Source organism: Notamacropus eugenii, chromosome 4, assembly GCF_028372415.1.
Source record: "Notamacropus eugenii isolate mMacEug1 chromosome 4, mMacEug1.pri_v2, whole genome shotgun sequence".
NCBI classification, from domain to species: domain Eukaryota; kingdom Metazoa; phylum Chordata; class Mammalia; order Diprotodontia; family Macropodidae; genus Notamacropus; species Notamacropus eugenii.
In genome coordinates, this window is record NC_092875.1 from 89,982,182 (window position 1) to 90,004,290 (window position 22,109).

General features: G+C 40.4%; 1 protein-coding gene across 1 annotated transcript in view; it reads right to left on the reverse strand.

Annotated features, from left to right (window-relative positions):
• Positions 1-14,064: 14,064 nt before the first annotated feature.
• The window catches only part of LOC140500371 (uncharacterized), a 33,954-nt gene continuing 25,909 nt past the window's right edge, over positions 14,065-22,109 (reverse strand). The window contains 1 exon segment of the mRNA XM_072602897.1: positions 14,065-15,326. Coding sequence (XP_072458998.1) covers positions 14,227-15,326 — 1,100 coding nt within the window. The 3' untranslated portion in view covers positions 14,065-14,226.

Here is a 22,109-nt window from a genome sequence, read left to right on the forward strand (position 1 = left end):
AACTGTCCTGGGTGGAAATGTATAGCTTGTGTATACGTATTTGTTTACCTATTGTCTCCCCCATTAGACTGTGATCTTCTTGTGGGTCAGGCCCAGTGATTTTCTCCTTCTCTCTCATTCCCAGTGGTTTTTCTCTTGGTAACCAAAGATACCAAGAAAGACTCTGAGATGCCTTAAATTACCTCTGAAAGGGAATTCCCCTGATAAGTGAAAACTAATCTTGCTTGGTGGACATTTAATGAGGAGGTAGACTAAAGACTTCAATTCCTCCTGCTGAGAGTGTGTCTTGATTATGAGAGTCAGCCACATCCAGCAATTTGGGCAACAGAATTCATCTCTATTCAGACCACTCTGGTTGGTTTTCTCCTTTATCACCTGGGTTACTCTAAACTGATATATTCTTGTGGCTTTATTTTACCATCTTTTCCTTATCTTTCAGTTGTTTAGGAAGGTAGACATTGGGAGAACAAGAGATAGGGTAGTATATGATGAATTCCCTATTACTCTGAGTAGGAACAGGAGTGCCTTTGTAGCTCAAGCGTTGATTGTAGTGGACAACTCCCTTTTCTTGTAGTGGAAAGAATTTACTTTTTCTTCAGAATTATCTGATACCACACAAGTCCACTAGCAATATGTAACTCTGCAAGACTATTTTTTTCCAGTTTACCTCTAATATAGCTGGCTTCAGACCTCAGTTAACAGCTTCACCCTGGACTTATTCCTTATCAAATGTCTTTCCCACAGATGCTGTGCCCCCTCTCTTCAAATAATGGAGGGGAATTGGGGGCAATCTGGTATGGAGAGAGTACTAGAACTGGGGTCAAGAGACCTGGGCTCAATTTATAGCTCTTATACTTACAAGCTATATAGGTAATTCACTTCCTAATTCAAAATATCTTTCAGTTTCCTCATCTGCAAAATGAGGTTGATATTTAACACTACCTTTCACATAGGATTATTGTAAAAAAAAACAAAACCAAAAACAACAAAACACTACAACACAAACCACTTTTAACTGCAATATAATGTGAATTCTTAGAAGGGGTGCTGTGAAGACTGCTTGAAGTGATTCCAGGGATCTGGTTGTTGGTATAAATCAGCAAATGCTACATATCAAGACCTGATTTATTATTGTGTCTAAATGTTAAAAAGTAATAGAGAAAATGTTAAAACTTAAAAGTGTATTGTCTATAACCAGCCCCTGTGAGCTGGCTGTTAAACATTTACTAGCACATCCTTGATTCTTAGTCTTTTGGATACACTAAGATTTTTCTCCTGCTCATCTGCTCCCTTCTTCATGGAGCTCCCTTGGGGAAATAGTATGTAAAGGAAAAAACACTGGCTTGGTAATCACCCTTCAGGTTTTATTCATGAGTCTACTCCTTTCCAGCTGTAGAAGCTTGGTAAATCAATGATGTTATCTGAGCTTCAGCTACCTTATGTTTAAGGAGGCTGAATCAAACAATCTTTAGAGGTCTTCTTTCCAGTATTTATATTCTGATTCAATGCCTATATGACTCTTCTGTTCCCTACCACTCTCCATTACCATCCTTAAGTCAAAGAATTGAATTCCTCTGGTCTTCTTCTATACTCATTTATTTATTGAGCTAAGAATTCACAGGATTTCAATGACTACTCCTACAATGATGGATGGATGACTCATCATTCCAGCACTGCCTTCTCATTTCCTCTTTCTACATAGTGATCTATAGAACAACTATTTGAGAATCCTTTGACCCAAGAAATTTCAGATGTCACCATCTTCCCCAATATGTTACTCATTGCAAATTTCCTTTTCATTTTCCTCATCATAGGGAGAAAAAAATCCTGAGTAAAGTCTGCAACAACAAAGGTCATATTACACCAGACAACTAATTGCATTTTTCAGGTGGAGGAGAGGTTGAAAATGAGATGAAACACTCCTTTTTACCATCAACTTAGTTCTCAAATTAAGTTTCACAGGTTGCCACTGAAGGCTATATAATTAACCATTCTAATAAATTTTAACCAACAAATATGCATCAATTCTAATTGAATGTAGCACAGTAACAGGTGTTATCCCAACCAGATTAGAAAATTTAAACACTGCCCTCAAAGATCTTCTCCTTTTTCCAATTTATTATGGGACTGACAAAAAATGAACTCTTTGAGTCACAAAATATTCCTCTGCTATATATCATATTCACAAATTAACTTGGGTGTGATTTCTCTCATGTTTAATAAGAAATGATGGATGAATAAAGGCTTTCCTACATATGTGGCATTCACATGGCTTTTCTCTAGTATGAATTTTTTGATGTCTGATACAGTGAGAGCTTTGATTGAAGAGCTTCCCATATTTACTACATTCATGCAGCTTCTCCTCAGTATGTATTTTTTGATGTTTGTTAAGGATTGAGCTCCTACTCTGAGTTTTTCCACATTTATTACATTCAAATGGTTTCTGTTCAGTATGAGTTTTTCTGATGCTGAATTAAGACTGAGTAGTGACTAAAGGCCTTCCTACATTCACTACATTCATAAGGTTTCTCTCCAGTATGAATTCCTTCCTGTGTAATAAGATCAGAGTTTTGACTGAAGCCCTTTCTACATTTATTACATTCATATGATTTCTCCCCAGTATGAATTCTTTGATGTTTAATAAAATCTGAGCTTCGTTTGAATGCTTTCCCACAATAATTACATTCATAAGTCTTCTCTCCAGGATGAATTCTCCGATGTTGCATAAGGGTTGAATGATGGCGAAAACTATGGCCACATATGTCACAATGATGACCTCTTTCTCCTGTAAGAATCCTCTGATATGTAATGAACTCAGACTTCCAAAGGAAGTTTCTGTGAAATTTTTGACATTTCCTGCCTCTCCTTCTACTTATTTTCTCTTGGAAGCCTTCTACTTGTTGAGAATGTCCCCCTGAAAGATGGACTGATTTTGTTCTCTGGTGTTTCTCATCTCTAAACTGCCCTCATGGTCAAAGATTTCTAAACTTAGGACACGGGAAACATCCTTTGGGAAATTTTCTAACACCTTTCCATGTAATTCTACATCTCCAGGAACTTCCTGGCTTGGAGTTAAATTCTCATCATCAGAACTGTTTTTAGGACCTAGAGTTAAAAATGCAAATATTCGCTTCTTTTGAGAAGAATGGATAAAGTGAAGTAAGAGGAGAAATATCAAACTGAAATGAATGCAGACAGGAAAGGTAGGTTTAAAAGCTCTGAAAAGTCCTAGCAATCAGTTGTCGTATTTGTCCTTCGTTTCAAAGAGGACCATGATATCAGAGAGATAATGACATGATTTACAACTGACTTTGATTTGAGTGAGGGAGGGCTGTGCAAGGTCACCAGTCTCACTTTTTCCTCCAGAGCCATCTGGGTCAGATATCCATCAGGATGACTGGAGATGGCCCAGGATGCACTGAGAGACCCTGGCCCTTTTAAGTTAAGGTCTTTTCAGGTTCGCACTTTGAGTAATGCCCATTTAGTGAATAGGCCTCTTTAAGAAGGGGTCTTCCCCTCCCAGTTTGATTTCTTTTCTTTTCTTTTTTTTTTGATTAAAGGGGCCATTCCTTGACTCACTTCTTAGCAATCAGTAAAAAGGATGGGGAGGGGAGTAGGTATAATTAAAATGACTACAATATTTAGGAGAAAGGGCAAAGGGAAATAACTGAAGGAAATAATCCTTTAATGAGGTGTAAGGTCCACAATTTCCCTGGCTGAGAAACTCTGTACCAACAGCTGATATCCCTGCATGCTGGGATATTTTTGGCTTCCCCAAACAAAGGAGTTAATTTTCTACTGAAGAAAGAGGCCAGGAGCTCCAGAATGATTATAGATAGTAGTTTAATCAATAGGATTTATATTAGGGTACAGTCTGGAACAGCTGCCAGACAAAACAGTCTCAATAATGGACTGATCCCTGCAAAGACCCCAGCAAAGCCTAGTGATAATTATAGGAAAGAGACAAAGGGAGAAGGACCTATAGAGCACATCACTACTCACGGTGGATATTTTCAGTTTGTTGCTTATTAATGTTCTGAGCTTGGTTGTTATGCCAATGTTATTGAGTAAATGCCCAAACACAGGATTGTGTACTGATAATGTACTGGTCATGAAATGATCACCGTATCCATGTTAGGGTTATTACCTAGTCACGTTATCTGAATCATGACTCAGTATCTGAGTTACAGTTTTCACTGGTCACCCTATGTGGGTTTCCATGGTCACAGGGTTTAAGTTATGGCTTTCATTTCTTACTGTGTTTTATGGCTTTTTCCCCAAAAGAGACCCCACATAAGGGTATGAAATCTGACATTCCATGGGAATATGTGAAGCAGAGAAGGAAAGGAGGAATATGAAAGTCAAGAATAATCTGAGAGGTAGTATATACAGGAAAATAATCTGAGCCAAGGAAGAAATGAAATATAATGGAATTTACGAAAGGAAGTTTGGAGCAGGGGTTATAAGAGGGACTGATATGACAGTATGCAAGAGTTGACATTGGGAAGTAATTTGGAGCAAGGACTGTAGGTGGTCAAATGGTGACCCCAGAAAGAAGAAATTGGGAATTCTGTTGGAGCTACACTGTATTTGTTCCAAGGCAGAAATATGAAGCAAAACTGAATATTTTCAATTTTATGATGGCATTCCACATGGTTGTTCTGTCCTTCTCACTCAATAATATGGCTGGTTCTCACCACTTACCTCTATAAGCATCTCTTGAACTCTCCCTCTCCTCAGGTCCCTGCATATCCTGGCCACATGGTTCTTCCCCTTGTTCAAGTTGGGAAATGACATCAGGTTTGGAGAACAGAAATCCTGATCATGGAGAAAGATATGGAATGTGCTTATCTGTCTTAGAAACCAGAACTTTCTCAGAGCTAAATGCCAGCTGCAAGGTCTATAAGGGACAGAGGAGGAAAAATGGAAAAGCTTATTGATAATATGATAGAAAGTTCCAGAGAAAAAGATAGATCTGTCTGGTATGGTGTTGCTGAATATGTTCCCAGAAAGGATGCAGTTCAGGAATGGTTAACATAAGAGGAATATGTCATTATGCAAAAAGGCAAAGTTTTCATATTTCTCAAGACTCCTGTAATTAATGAAATGCTTATTAAAGACCTAATGGGTACAGAGTGAGACCTGTATGCTCTCTGAAAGAGGTTTCTAAATCTATTCCCAGAAGGAAGTAGTTTAAGAAAAGTCATTACAGTGAAGAATTCTTATCTAGCAAGACAAGGTTCCCATAATTCTCCATCATCACATCCTTGTAGAGGTTCCTTTGAGCTGGTTTCAGATGCCCCCATTCCTCCTGTGTAAGATACACAGTCACATCCTCAAAGGTCACCATCTCCTAAAACAACACATTTCTGCTGCCTCAGAAATGAATTCAATATGGAAATATGAATCTTATGTAAATTTAGATATGTTCCCTATCTACAGGAGATGTATGTTACTTGGTTATGAAGAGTAAATGTTTTAAAATACACCTTTAAGAACTGGAGTATAAATCTTGACTCTAAAGCTGGACCCATAACCATCTGTAATATTTTGAAGGATCCAGTACTGGAATTTAGATCTCTAAATCAATTCAAATTTCTGGGATACCAGTTCCTCCCTTTTGGAACCAGTTCAAGGATTTATGCCTTTGGTATTAAACTTTTACTATTTTCTAAATCTTTACTAATCACTGAACCATACCTTAGTTGACAATGCCTTCTGTATGTCCTAGCCCAAGTGCCTGCTTTTCTTCCTGAGTTCAGAGATCTGCTTCATGAAAACCTTAATTTTCTACAGTCATTCTTCTGTTTCTGTCTGAGTCTCTTGAATGCCCTGTTCTGGAATTTACTCCCTTCACAGGCCTCAATTTAAATCAATTTCACAAGTATTTGTTAAGCAATAGGAAATATTAAGGATACAAGGACAAAAATGAAAAATAGTGCCAGCCTTATGGAGTTTACATTCTACTGAAGAATACAACTTGTAAATATAAGTAAATAAAAGATAATTTGAGGAGGGAACAAAGCTAACAACTAAGGATATTGAGGGAAAGTTTCCTGTTCAAAATGGCATTCAAGGTGATTATTAGTTAGGGATTCTAAAAAGGTGGTAACTGAAAAGGTGGAATGGGGGACAGCCTATACAAAGGCCCAGAAATAGGAAACAGTATGCCAAGTTTGAGTATTATCGACCATTTTGGCTAAAATTGAGTATGTGAAGGGGAATAATATGAGAGAAGGCTGGAGCCAGATTGTGAAGTGCTTTAAATGGCAAGTAGAGGAGTTTGTCTTTTATCCTAACGATGATAGGAAGCTAGTGAAGATCCTTGAGCAAGGAAAGGCATGATCAAACTGTGCTTCAGGTGAATTATTTTCACAACTGTGTGAAAGATGGATTGGAGGGAAAAATGATGAGAAGGAGACCAGTTAGCAGTTTACTGCAACAGTTTAGGTAAAATGTGATGCATTTAGTAGCCATGTAAACAGAGAGATGTTATGGAAATAGAAATGACAAGATGTATTACCTGATAGGACATGTGTAGAAGTTAAGGGAGAGAAAGAGCAGATGAACCTGAAACTGTGAACCTCAGTTACTAACTAGGGTGATGCTAGTACACTCAAAACGGGAAGCTTGAAGGAGAAGCAGAGTTGTCAGAATACCTGTATTAAAATCCCAGCTCTGCCACTTACTATCTGGGTGACCTTCGGCTTATCTCTTCCCATTTTTGGGACTTAATATAACTGATAAGGGCAGTAAGGAGGCTTACGTGTCAAGAAAAGGGAGATAAAAAGGGCGTAGGGTCATATCGGTTTATGGAAACAGAAACAGGAAGAAAGACAAGCCAGAAGGTTGTGGTCTTCGAAGAAGAAGCTTAGCTGTGGACAAAGCAAATACCACTGGATGATCCTTGAGGTAAAAGATAGTAGTGTCCAAGAGGTGTCTCAGGTGAGAGAATGGCTGATAGCAGGTAAAGCAGGCACTGGCTTATGAGATGCTTATAGGACCCTCGTTTTCCTGGAGTTTCCTGGGAATGATTAAAAACCATAAGCTGAGAATATCATGGCAAAGGATTTTTTAGTCAAAAACTTAAAAGATTCATCCTCTGGGGACACAGGACCAGGCAACTTTCTCAAGGGTACCAGGGTGCAGCCCACATCATATGGCCATGTTATACCCTTCAGTTCTTAAAAGCTCCTGAGCAGATCATTTCTGATTTTTGAGAAATGAGCAGGTTTTTAGAGACATTAATGATCTCTGACTTTTCTGTTTCTCTTTTCACTTTTGACCCATGCCTCTCTTCTTTCTCTCACAAAGTCTCTAGTCACTTGCTTCTGATGCCTTGATGACTGAATGATGTATATTTCTTTGTCTTACTCCTTACACCAGGAAAGTCCAAGATCATACAGGGCGGAGAGCTGTCAAAGGTCAAATATGCTTCTGAGTCCAAATTACCCTGTCTCAAACTGAGCGTCTTTCAGAATAGGGATAGGATACATTTCTGAATTGAAAATGACCCGTTTCTCTGGATCAACAGGCCTGAACTGTCAGTTTCTTAAGATCGTTTCCCATTCTTGGGCACCAGGGGTCATTCCAGATCCGAAGATTTCTATTTGCCACATTAATCAAGATTCAGTGAGCTACATCAAAACTGATTTTCAGTTTTATCACTAACATTTTCCCCTGTTCCACTTGGACAGCTCAGTCTCCGCCCCCTCCTAGTCTAAACGTTATTATCGGGAGCAGCAGAAATACTTCATTTAAACAGCCAGTTTCCGCGGTGAGGAAGGTGGTTTTATGGAGGAGACAACCAGGACGGTTCGGTGAATTGGCCTGGATCACACGGACTGTGCACTTTGGCCCCGGGTCTCAGTGGGTGCAAAGTGGAGATAAAACGTTCATCCAGTCCCCACGTGTGTAAAATAAAAGAACTGCGGTCGCAAAGGGCGGGCGACTCTTGTCCAAACTGGAGAGGACATCGGCTCCGGGACTTCCAAGTCGGGGGCAGGCTAACCTCAGCAGACCCCTTCCCACCTGTTCCCCAGGCCCCGCCCCGCCGTGGGTCCGGGAGAGGGGGTGGGAGCAGAGGCTGTCAGGGACACAACAGCAAAGGGGGAGGGAGGCCCAGGAGACTCACAGGACGACCCTATACCCTCACCCCAGACTCCCAGCAGAGCCCCTGGCTGGAAATGGGCTGGCGATCCCCGACCCCCGGAGCGGAACCACGGGGGGTGGGGGAATGGGTCCGCTCTCTGGGCTTGGATGTCTGGGCCCGAGGGGCGGGACCGAGCTGCTTACGTTACCGCCCACCAATGGACAGCCGAGCCGCCCTCTCCCGAGGAACTGGATCACTTTGGGACAATTCCAATTGTTGAATGAATGAAAAGCTTCTATTAAGGGTTTGATAGGTGCTAGGCTCCACCTGTCTTCCAGGAGCTTATATTCGCGTTGGTGGGTGACGTCACTGGAGTGATGGCCTGGGAGGGCAGGTTGGGAAGGCACCTAGACACACTCATCCAAGAGCCATAGAGAGTGTCGATCATTTAATATCAATTTAATAACCTCAGTAAGAGCCAAAGCCTAATGTCTGGGCTGACTAAATAGAGAAGGTTCTGTGCCTTTGCACTGATTTATCACTGGCAGTTAGGTGTTTAATGTTAATGTATTTAATAAATGTGAAAGTATTTCTTAAATATTTAGAACAAGAGCCTGAGAATGTGACCTATGACATCAGGGTTATTATAAACAGTAAAAGAGCTTCCATGGAAAATTTTACATACACCCACCCATATGGCCATGGGTCATCTCTTGGCACTAAGCCTTCTTGGTTCTGTTTCTATACAACATCTGTCCTAGCTTAAGCGTTGTTGGGGATCTACCATTATGTCCTGTTGCTGACGTGGTCATTGGGTTAGGGGTGCTAGGAACCCCGAAATGTCAGGGTACAGGTCGGTGTCGCCTGGAATGAATTCACACACTCAAACTGTCTTCCAGTCAAGTGGAAAAGTTTATTGTAATGTCAATAAAGCAGATGAAGTTCCGAAAGAAACCTGCAAACTAATAAGGATGACATTGATACTTATATATGCAAGCGGGATAGTGAAAGGCATGTCAAGTAGGCTAATTAGGTGATATGGGTGGGATTAAGGAGTGAACAGTACATGCAAGTAGTCTTTGCCTTCACCCCATCCTTGCCACCCAGGACAGGTCTTGTGAATAAACTCCCCCAACGAACCTATTCCTATATATCACCAGGTGGCATGGACTGCTTCTTTCATCCGTATCTCAGTAACCTTTCATCATGGTGGGACTGTGTGCCCCCTCACAAATAGAGCACTGAACAAGTCACTTCACCCTGTTTGTCTCAGTTTTCTCATCTGTAAAATGAGCTGGAGAAGGAAACGGCAAACCATTCCAGTTATGAAGAAAACCCCCAAGTGGGATCACTAAAAGTCGGACACGACTGAAATGCCTGAGCAACAGAGAAAGAGGGGCCAGCTGGAGCCGGGGGAAAGGGAGGACTTGGAAATACGGGAGAAAGGTCCTGGGAAGAGCAGGTTTGAAGTCAAGGGGCAGGGGACCATCTCGGAGGGGGCGGGACCAGAGGTGGATACAGGGCGGGGCCAGAGTCGAGAGGGGGCGGGGCTGAGTCAGAGGAGCAAACACCTCCGCTCCAGCTGGCTGAGCGGTGGAGGGGAGGGGCCCTGGAAGGAGCGACCCTGGCCCGGCACAGGATTCTCCTCGTCACCCCTCAGCACCTGCCTCATCCTCGACCCAGCTAGTGCTGACTCGGAGCCCGAGGTGTCCAGGATCGGTGACATTGCTTTCTCTGGGCACCCATCCCAGCCTTGTAGGGCGGACCGTGGCCCCGTGGTCTGTGACCCGCGCTGGGGGCCTGCGGAGTTTAGGAGCAGAGAATGAGGGAAGGATGGGAGCCACCGAGGTAGAGGGTGATACCTGTTGAAGTGGGGGGAAGGGTCGAGTTATCCTCCAGGCTTGGCTGGGAAGACCCCCCTCCCCGAGGCTGCCCATGCCACTTAAAGCCCGCTCCAACGAGGGGCAGGTAGGGCGCGGATGGGGCTGATACCTTCCTCTGGCACGCGTACCGCAGGCTCCCCCCCAGGGTCAAGCAGAACAAAGGCAACTCTTCTCTCCCCTTTCCCCGTTCTTTGTATCCCCAGCACTTAGCACAGTGCGTGATACATAGTAGGGGCGTTTAATAAATGTTTGTGGGCATGGCTAGGGCACCAGTTCAACTACGTGAGACCATTATCGTGTCCCCACCACTGCCCCAAATCAACCAGTTCTTTCAAATGATCCAGGTGTGCCATAGTTTTTAGTTCCATCACCATTCTGGTCACCCTCATCTGGAAGCTCTCCAACTTGTTACCCTCGTCCTTCTTAACACCCAAGTGGTGCCTAGAACAGGGCACACCTGTTGTGTTGTACCTGAAGTACAGCAGGGCAGTCACTTCTCCACTCTGACCCTCTGTCTCTATTAATGCAGCCCAAGACCGCACTAGCCAGCTCCCCTAGATTCAAATCCCATCTCCACAGCTTACTAGCATGTGGCCTGGGCAAGGCACTGAACCTGCTTGGAGTCGATTTCCTATCCCGTATAATGGGGTTAATAATAGCAGTTACTTGACAAGCCTGTGAAGCTCAAACGAGATTATGTATTTTTTGGTAAACATTAAAAGGCTGTATGTCAACCATAATTATAATTAAGTAGTCCATCAGGACTCAAACCCAGGTCCCCCTCTAGTCAAACAAACTGATTGTTAAACTGAATGAAGAGGAAGGAAAGTAAATGAGAAAACGCAGGGCTGATTGGAAACTTAAGTGGGAGTGAAAAGATCAAAGAGCAGAAGTGTGGGAACCCTCCTCCTACCTTTTCCCTCCCACCAAACATCTCCTCTGGGATTTCTGAGTGTGATAATGGAAAGAAAAGACCAGGGCTTGAGTTCCAGCCCATTGGATTGTGTAACCTTGGGCAAATCACCTAACCTCTTAGTTTCTCTCCTGTGTGTAATAGGGATTACAGAAATCCTGTACTTAGAGCTGGAGGGAACTTCAGATCAAAATAACTGTACTACTTACACTTTACAGGTCTGAGAAGCAAATAGAATGTAAAGCTACACATGTCAACTAATTAATATTAAGAAGCTTTTATCTTTCAACCAATTTGCTCTCCCTCACCCCACTAGGATAAATACATCCTTCTCTCAAATCCCCTAACTGCTCCAGTACTCTTGAATACCTCCATTAACCTTTCTCTAGGTCTACTCCAATGAAACCTTTAACATGGTGGCATTATTTTGCTCCCCATCTCAGTTACCTCCAGGGTTCACTTGGAGATCAAGCTTATCTCTTTCCTCTATGATGACCCCAATCTTAAATAAGAAATAATTGCTCCTCCATCTTTTCACATAGGTTCTTTTATAAAGCATTGTAGACCTGTGTTATAGATATGATTTCATTAATACCTTACATTTCTAGCAAAACATGCTTTCTACATTAATACCTCACATTTTTAGCAAAGCATGCTTTTCTCAACAATCCACTCTGGGTAGAAAGTGATTTCAGTTCCAACAGTTCTCATTTGAATAAATCACTGTGATCAGTGTGGTCAACCATTGTTTCACTTTTGCTGAAGCAGGATGATAGTTCGGCATCAGGAGGGGCAGGAGCCACAGGACCTGAGATCAAATCTGGCCTCCTCTGTTTACTGAACTTGGGGAAGCTACCTAGACTCGTTAGCACTCAGTTTCCTCATTTGTAAGGAAAAAAACTATACAATATATACTCTAAATCATTATCCTCATTTTACAAATGAAGAAATTGAGGTTCAGAAAGGCTTTATCAACCATGATCGCACACGTAGTGTTAGTGCCAAGAAAGAAATCTGAGTCTCCTGATGTCACATCCAAAGTGCTCCTTCCTCTGTACCACAGTGTCTGACCTCATTGTTTGTTGGGCAAGTGCTGTTCATTCTTAAAAGTTAAAGCTGATTGATGACTTTTCCTCTTAAATCTGCTTCACTTTCTACTAACACCTTCTATCACTGGTAACACTATCCACCAAGTGTGTAACCTTGGGTTTATCTTTTTATCTAAAATCCAACTTCCAGTCTAGCTGGTTCCACCTATACAATGCATCACATCTCTTCCTCCACTCTAGTCCTACTGATACTAACCTAGTCTGGAGGATTTCACTGCTATTTATATGGACTACTGCAATAGTCTCTGAATAGGTCTAGCTAACTCCACTGACCACTCCAATCTGTACATTCTGCTGTCGCCAGAGTATCTTTTTCATAAATTCTCACAGAATCATATGGTCATGTAGTTTTTTTTTTTTTTTAAATCTTCAGCAGCTTATCACATACTAAACTCCTTTGCATTCAAGGCCCTGCAGTCTGACAGCTTTTCCTCACAGTACTTCTCAGTTCATAACTCCTGTTAAAACAAATGACCCAAGCTCACCCTCCTCACTATTACTTGCTAGTAATGCTCTATCCTGACCATTGAATTCCTACTCTCATTTCAAGTCACTTTCAAATGCCACTTCCTCCCTTGTGTGCATTTTAGTTAACTGTGTGAGTCTTATCCCTCTCCTAGTCTTGAAAGTCTATGGGAGCTGGGAGCGGATCTCCCCCAAGCTTTTTATCTCCCCCAGTGCCTAGGACACTCTGTTCACAGTAAGTGCTTAATGAATGCTGAAATAAATAAAAGTTCTGATGATCTGGTCAAATTATCCATTATCCTTCTTGACTTCTCTACTGCATTCCATATCAACAATCATTCCCTTTGTCTCAGACCTGTTAAGGACCTTAGGCTAAGGATCCCCTCTGCATCCTGGGCCATCTCTAATTGTCCTTATCTACATCTGGCCACTGAACCCAGATGGCTCTGGAGGAGTAAGGCTGGTGACCTTGCACAGCCCTCCCTGACTTAAATCCAATTCTCTTGCATGTCCTGGCATCAAACTTCCTGATGTCACCATCCTCTTAAGAGAACAAAGGACAAACAACAGCAACCTTTTGTCTCAGAACTCTCTCCATTCTTGGATCCCCAGAACTTAGCATAATGTGGCATCTAGTAGAAACTTAATAAATGTTAATTAACCGATTTCAAGACAACTTCTCAGCCTTTCTCTTCTTGCTTGATGTTTCCATACATTGACTGAATTCTTCTTTATTCTATTTTCTAACTTGATGTTAGAGGTAGTTAAGTGGCATAGTGGATAGGGTGCTATACTTGGGAGTCAGGGAGACTCTCATTTAAATCTGGCCTCAGAAACTACTAGTTGTGAGTCTAAGTAAGTCACAACCTCTTAGCCTCAGTTTCCTCATCTATAAAATGGGGATAATAATGGTATCTAACTCCTAGGATTGTTGTGATTAATGAGCTAACGTATGTGAAGTGCTTTGCAAAACCTAAAGCATGATGCTAGTTATTGGTGGCTCATCCTTCTCTCATATCACTAACCCATTCTCTTCTAGTTCTACCTGACCTGATATATTGGGGAAGCTAGCCCACTCATATGACTCCACCATATGGGTATCCCCTATATGGAGCTCTTTTTATCTGTATCTCTAGTGTTGTTCTTTAAATCCAGTTGTCTGTAGGCCATCTTCATTTAAATATCCCATCAACAGATCTTAACTTAAAACATCAAAAACTAGGCTCAGGGGCAGCTAGGTGGTGAACTGAATAGAGTACTGGCCTGGAGTCATGAGGACCTGAGTTCAAATTCAGCCTCAGATACTTCACACTTACTAGCTATGTGACCTTGGGCAAGTCACTTAACCCCAACTGCCTTGCCTTCCCCCTTCCAAAACAAACAAAACTAGGCAAACTTCCTGTCTCTGATAGGGGTGGTGTCATTCTCTCTCAATAGGACCCACAAGGAAATAAGTAGAGCTGCCCAATTTACATCAATTTTTGATGGAGAATAAATGATTCTGAAGTTGGAATGTCACCCCCCCATGCTCTTAAGGAATATTTCAGCTGTATATTCTCTGGTGGTGAGATGACCAGTTGGGGGTACTGTCACTCAAAGTTATTTATCATTTAGCCAACCAAAAACATTTATTAAGCTATCTGCAAGTGGTACCAGGTTAGGTGCTACAGAAAGTTAGACAAAAATAGGCCTGTCCTTGAACTTATGATCTTTAATGGGTCTTGACCTGAAGTAATTTTGGAGAATTCCCTACTACATTAAGAGTCACTCTCTGGTGTGAATTCTCTGGTGCTGAATAAGTTTTGAGCTATGACAGAAGGCTTTTCCACATTCACAACATTCATATGGTTTCTCACCAGAATGAATTCTCTGATGTTGAAGAAGGTTTGAGCCATGACTGAAGGCCTTCCCACATTCATGACATTCATAAGGTTTTTCCCCAGTATGAGTTCTTAAGTGATCAATAAGAACTGCAAGTTGTGTAAAAGCTTTCCCACATTCATTACATTCATAGGGTCTCTCTCCACTATGAACCCTCTGATGTTGGAAAAGGCTTGAGCTCCAATTGAAGGTCTTGCCACATTCATGACATTCATAAGGTTTCTCCCCAGTGTGAATTCTCTGGTGTGCAATAAAGACAGATCGGTGACTAAAGGCTTTTCCACATTCATTACACTGATAGGGCTTTTCTCCAGTGTGAATTCTTTGATGCCGAATAAGGTCTGACCTTCCTCTGAAGGCTTTCCCACATTCATTACATTCAAAGGGCTTTTCTCCAGTGTGAATTCTTTGATGTTCAATAAGGGTTGATCTGTGACTAAATGCTTTGCCACATTCATTACATTCATAGGGTTTATCTCCAGTATGAATTCTCCGATGCCTAATAATTTCAGACCTCTGGCTGAATGCTTTCCCACATTCATTACATTCAAAAGGTTTCTCTCCTGTATGAATTCTCAGATGCTGAATAAGGACTGAGCGCTGGCCAAAGCTTTGGCCACAAGTATCACATTTATGAGGTTTCACTCCAGTAGGAACTCTCTGCTCTACAACAAGATTTGAGTTCAGGCTGAAATTTCTCCCAAATCCAGTACATTCATGGCCTCTCTCATCTCTAGGGGTTTCTTGATGCATGACTGTCACCTGTGCCTTTCTCTGCTGGGAAAGGGAGTTTCTCCATCTCTTCTCAGCTGGGATTCCCATCTGACTATCTAACCTGCTTTGGAGTTCATAGGTTTCTCCAAATTTTGGTTTCTGGAGAACATCTGTTTGGAGTATTTCTGATATTGTTCCACAACATTCTACTTCTTCAGAAGTTTCCTGCTTTGGGATCAGTAACTTGTTGTCAGTCCTGGTTTTATAATCTGAAATTATAAATGGAGAGTAAAAAAAAGTCACCTGTTCTCTAATTGGAAGTGGAAGGGGAAGGAAACTGATGGAGACAGATGATAATTACAGAATTATAATTTTAAAGAGCCTTAGATTTGGAAGTATCTGTACAGGCCATGCTGTACAATTCTCTATCTGATGCATGAATCACGGAGTTGTAAGGGACCTCAGAAGTTTAGTTCAACTAGTAATGAGGTTACCTTCCGTAATGTTCTTGACAAGTAGCCTACCTTCTACCTGAAGATCTTCACTGATGGAGAATCCCCTACCATTGGAGAGAGACCACTTCCTTTTTGTTCCGCTATGTTAGGAAGCTTTTTCTTTACTGAGCTTAAATGTGTCTTTCAAGTCCTAGCCATCACTTCTACTTATGTTCTCCAGGGCTGTAGAGAATAAATCTAACCTCTTCTACTTGACAAAACTTCAAATACTTGGAAGACAGCTATTAAGTTCCCTCTACAAATTGATGGTGATGTCCAAGAGGGTCTCATGATTTTGATAACTTTCAAAAGTTATTTTGTAAACTGATGAAAAACTAGGAAAGTAAAACAGAGAAGAGATGTTATGGTGGAAAGGCAAGTGTCGTGGACACAAGGCAATGTGAATCCAGATAAGATGACACAAGACTTTTGACTAGAGGAGACAAAGAACAATGAGGATAAGTACAAAATCTGGAGGTAAGCTCCAGTCAGAGAGAAAACTGTTATTAGAAATATGAGAGAGAATTCAAGTGAGTTAGTAAGGAACAATTTGGTGGGATAGTACTTTTTGTTTCTAAATATGACATTATCTTTGTCTTAACTTTTCTCCTTCCTATTTCCCCTCAGACATCTGAGCATTTACTACTAAAATTCTTCCATTACAATGTCTTAGAGCTGTCTTTAAATATTTCAAGGGCTGTTCTGTGAAGAGGCATGAGATTTATTCTATTTGGTCTGAGGGGACAGGACTAGGAGCAATCAATGGAAGTTTCAAAGATGCAAATTTAATTTTATATAATGAAAAAGTTCCTAAAAATTCAAGCTATCCCAAAGCAGATGGAGTATGGATTGGACTAGAGCGGTTTGAGATTCCTTCTAACTTTGAAATTTAGTGACTGTTAAATTTGTCTGCTTCTCTCCCCACCACATTTGGTAACACCATCAATCGCTTCCTGAAAGTGCTCTTCCTTTGGCTTCCATAACTCTGCTGTCTTGGTCATATCATCTTTTCGTTGCTCTTTTCGTTGTCTCCCCAATGGTCTTCTATTCTAGCTATATGAAATACTCTTCTAATGGGTTCCTTTTCTTTGTGTATCAGTCTATTCTAGTAGATTCCAACACTTCTGAAATTCTCTCTTTAAATACATCCATGACATTATTTTCCCACACAAAAACATACAATAGCTTTCTAAAGCTTATTTTTAAAAATTTCAACATTGTATCATTTGCCCAGGTACCTCTCCAAATTCTTTTCTAACATTTCTCAACATGGTTCATTGGACCCAGTCTCTTTACCTTGAGCATATTTGCTCTTCTTTACATTGAGCACATTTGCAAGTGGAAAGTACACTAAGGGAGTGAGGATGGGGAACAAGTCCTGGCTCTCCCATTTGTTAGTAATGCTACTTTGGGTAAGTCAGTTTACCTCTCAGAGCCTCAGTTTCCCTATTTGTCACTAGCAAAGCTCAAATGAGATAATGACTCATATTTTTATGTGAGAGATTTGTGAGGTTTATGGAGCCCCTTCCAGTCCTGTGAGGTAGGCTGTGTAAGTGTTATTAATGTGATTTCAGAGTTAAAGACAATGAAATCCATCATCACACAGCTAGTAAATGTTGGAGCTGGGATTTAAACCCAGCTCTTCCAACTACAAATACATTATAACCATAAAAAGCAAACTGTTATTATTAAGCTATCCCCTCAGAATTTCATCAAAGCTTTCAAGAGTTACCTTTCCATTTGTACATTCCCTGAATAATGCCACCCTACTTCATATTAGGATTACAGAGCTAGAGTATGAAGGGTTGTCAAAGGCCAGCTAAGTCCACTTTTCATTTTACAGAGAAGGAAACTGAGGCTTAAGGGCCACTAATTATCTAAGGTCAAAAAAGTGGGAAGCACAACAAAACTAACAGAAATCATATGATTACCTCAATAGATGTAGAAAAAGCTTTTGACAAAACACAACATCCATTCTTATTAAAAACCCTAGAGAGCATAGGAATAAATGCAGCCTTCCTTAAAATGATAAATAGAATCCACTTAAAACCATCAGCAAGCATTATATGTAATAAGGATAAGCTAGATGGATTTCCAATAAGATCAGAGATGAAACAAGGATGTCCAATATCACCACTGTTATTCAGTATGGTACTAGAAATGTTAGCTTTAGCAGTAAGAGAAGAAAAAGAAACTGAAGGAATTAGAATAGTCAAAGAAGAAATTAAATTAACACTTTGCAGATGATATGATGATATAGTTAGAGAACACTGGACAATCAAGTAAAAAACTACTTGAAATAATAAACAACTTTAGCAGAGTTGAAGGATACCAAATAAACCCACATAAATCATATGCATTTCTATATATCACTAACAAAGCCCAACAGCAAGAGATAGAAAGAGAAACTCTATCTAAAGTTACTGTAGACATTATAAAAGGTTTGGGAGTCTACCTGCCAAAACAAACACAAGAACTATATGGATACAATTATAAAACACTTTTCACATAAATAAAGTCAGATCTAAATAACTGGAAAAACATCAGTTGCTCATAGGTAGGTTGAGATATTTTAATAAAAATGACAATTCTACTTAAATTAATTTACTTATTCAGTGCCATAACAATCAAACTACCAAAAAATTATTTTATAGAGCTAGAAAAAATATCAAAATTCATCTGGAAGACAAAAAGTCCAGAATATTAAAGGAATTAATGAAAAGAAATGCTAGGGGAGGTAGCCTATGCCATACCAGATCTTAAATTGTATTATAAAACAGCAATCATCAAAATCACTTGGTTCTGGCTAAGAAATAGAGGCAGAGATCAATGAAATAGGTTAGGTACACAAGACATAATAGTTAATAATTACAGAAATCTACTGTTTGATAAACCCAAAGACTCCAGTTTTTGGTATAAGAACTCACTATTTGAGAAAAACTACTGGGAATACTGAAAAACAATATGGCAGAAACTGGTCACAGACCAACATCTGACATCGTACATCAAAATAAAGTCCAAATGGGTACACGATTTAGACATAAAGGCTGATATTATAAACAGATTAGGGGAGCAAGGAATAGTTTATCTGTCAGATTTATGGAGAATGGAGGCATTTATGACAAAACAATAGATAGAGAACATTATGAAATGCAAAATGGATAACTTTGATTACATCAAGTTGAAAAGTTTTTGTACAAACAAAGTCAATGCAACCAAGCTTAGGAGGGAAGCAGAAAACTGGGAAGGAATTTTTACTACTAGTGTCTGTGATAAAGGCCTCATTTCTAAAATATATAGAGAACTGAGTCAAACTTACAAGAATACAAATCATTTCCCCAACAGGCTGTTTTCAGAGGAAGAAATTAAAGTTGTCTATGGTTATATGAGAAAAATGCTCTAAATCACTACTAACTAGAGAGATGCAAATCAAAACAACTCTGATTGGCTAACATCAGATTGGCTAACATGACAAAACAGGAAGATGATAAATGTTGGAGAGGATATGGGAAAGTTGGAACACTAATTCATTGTTGATGGAACTGTGAGTTCATCCAACTGTTCTGGAGAGCAATTTGGAACTATGCCCAACGGGCTATAAAACATGTGCATGCCCTTTGACCCAGCAATACCGCTTCTAGGACTGTATCCTAAAGAGATCATAAAAATGGGGAAAAGCCCCACATGTACAAAAATATTTATAGCATCTCTCTTTGTGGGAGCCAAAAACTGGAAATTGAGGGGATGGCCATCAATTGGGGAATGGATGAACAAGTTGTGGTATATGAATGTAATGAAATACTATTGTGCTACACAAAATGATTAACAGGTGGACTTCAGTCTAATGCCCTCCAATCTATCCCCTACCCAACTGCCAAACTAGTATCCATATGGCAGATCTGACAATATCACGTCCCTCCCCACAAAATGCCTTCAATGGCTCCCTATTTTCTTTGGGATTAAAATCTAAAAACCTATCTGAAATCGAAATCTTTTCACAAACTGGGTTTTACTTACCATTCTACTCTTATTTTTTATTATTCTTCTTCATGAGCAGCTAAGTGATGCAATGGATAGAAACTGAGCATGGAGCCATGAAATCCTGATTTCAAATTAGGCCTCAGCCTGGCTCTCTGACCCTGGGCAAGTCATTCTACCTTTGTTTTTCCTCAACTGTAAAATGGAGATTATAATAGCACCTACCTTTCAGGGCTGTTGTAAGGATCAAATGAGGTAATATTTGTCAAGTACTTAGCATAGTGCTAAGTAAGCACTTAATAAATGTTTGTTCCCTTACGCCCTCTTTCCCTTCATGCATTCTTTATTACAGTCTAATTGTTCTCTATACAATATTCCATCTCCTGCTCCTCTGCCTTTACATCATAGGCTCTCTCTCCACCCTCCCATAGCACATTTATTAGCAATCTCCTCTTGAAATGATTTTCTATATACTTTCTATTTATTTGTGCAAATGATGTATATCCACCAGAAGTACTTAAACTTCTTGAGGGGCAGGAACATTTCTTTTCTGCCTTTGTATACCCTGGGCCTTGCACAAAACAGGCACTTAGTAAATGTGTTGAATTGAATCCTTGAAGTATGAAGTACTTAATCTAATTAGTATTTCCCCATTAGTAATCACCATCTTACCTACCCTCCAGGGATGTTAGGGCAAGTAAAACCACAAATAAATGTGAATTATGTTTAGTAAATTTGTATTTCAGGTTTCCTATTTGCAAAGGGTTTCTGTGAAGTCAAATAAAATGCTACCTCCTCCAGGATGCCCCCTCTGATTTCTCACTATTAACAGAGGTGGCACACTGAAGTAGATAAAGAGCTGACTTTGAAGCTAGGAAGACCTGGGTTTAAGTTGCTTCTTCTAGATACCAGCTCTATGACCACAGGCAAGTCACAAAGCTCTGGGATCAGGTAACTAGCTAAGATTTTGAATTGCTAGTCTCTACTAGTGGAATGAGTTTCCAAATTCAAGCAGCTCACACTGATTAAATCACAGATCCAGACCCTACACTCCACAAACCCCAACCTACTACCTTGGACTTCACATGTATTTAGCACCTCTTCCTGCACAACTGTGCACCACTTATAAATGTTGGTGTCTTATCTACCTACTAGAAATGTGAGTTCAGTAGGAAGTGGATTCCCCTTTTTGTCCAAATTTTTGATGTTCCCTAATGCTAAACAGTGTGCTTACTTAAGAAATGTTTGGTGAATTAAGTTAAATTAATGGCCCAAGATTATCAAAACCTAAAGATTTCATGGGCAAAGAAATGGGTAAATGGTAAAAACAGCCGTGGGGCCAGGGGCTAGATAGACAGTGGGAAGGATAATATTAACTAACCTTTATTTAGGATGGGATAGAGACTCCAGAATGAGAGAAGCAGGTGAGGTCTAAGGACTATGGAGAACAGTGGCTCTGTGGCTACCACACTGTATCCAATTTTATATATTTCAAAAAAGAAGTTATTTCTTTGGTGTGGGTATGCCAACCCACTAAAGAAGCCTGGAACAGAGTCAGAATCTGAATTGAAAGAGACCACAGAAATCACCTCGTCCAGTCTATACATGAGTAGGAATCCTCTTTGCCTCTGACAAGCAGTTCTCTGCCCCACACTTCAAGGTGAACTTTTTACCTCTTCAGGCAGTCTACTTTACTTCTGGATAACACTAACTGTGAGGAAGTTTTTCCTTATATGGAAGTGAATTCTTCTTCTACCTTTTACCTATTTCTTGTTCTGCCCTCTGGGGCTAAGCAGAACAAATCTAACGTCTCTTTCCATATGACAGCCTTCCACAAATTTGTCAGCTATCCCCCTAAAAATCTTCTCTTCTAAGCTAGATACCCTTGGTTTCTTCAATCTAGCCTCAAATGGCAGAGATGATGACCCAGTCGCTATCCTGTTCACCTGCTCTCTTGTTAATGTCCTTCCTAAATGCTGTCTAGAACTGAACTGATACTCTGGTGTGGCTGAATCATGGAAGGGCATAGTAAGTACAGCTCCTTTGTAATGAAGACTATGCCTCTTTTTAACAGAGATGGAACTGTTTCTGGCTGCCACGTCTCAGTGTTTTTGGAATATAGATTTCGTGCTGGAGAGAGATGAAGAAATCATCAGTGTTCTTTAAGTCCAGCGGTTTTTAATCTGGGGTCCATGAAAACGTCTTTACTATTTTGATAACTGCGATTCAATACAGCTGGTCTCCTTTGTAATCCTATGCGTTTTATGTTACGCATTTAAAACACTATTCTGAGAAGGGATTCAAAGACTTCATCAAACTGCCAAAGGGTCCATAAGACAAAAAACTTACGATCTGCTGGCTTAGCTGAATGCCTTCACCTCACAGGCGAAGAAACTGAGGCACAGAGAAATGAACTAGGTAAAAAAAAGTGACTTGTTTGAGTTAAGACAGTGAGTTAGTGGCAGAGCTAGGATCCAAATTCAATACTTTTTCTACTATGACCATAAGGTTGATTTCGAAACCCACTAAAACACCTAGATATTTTTCATACTGTTTTATACCTATCTATCTCATTCTGTA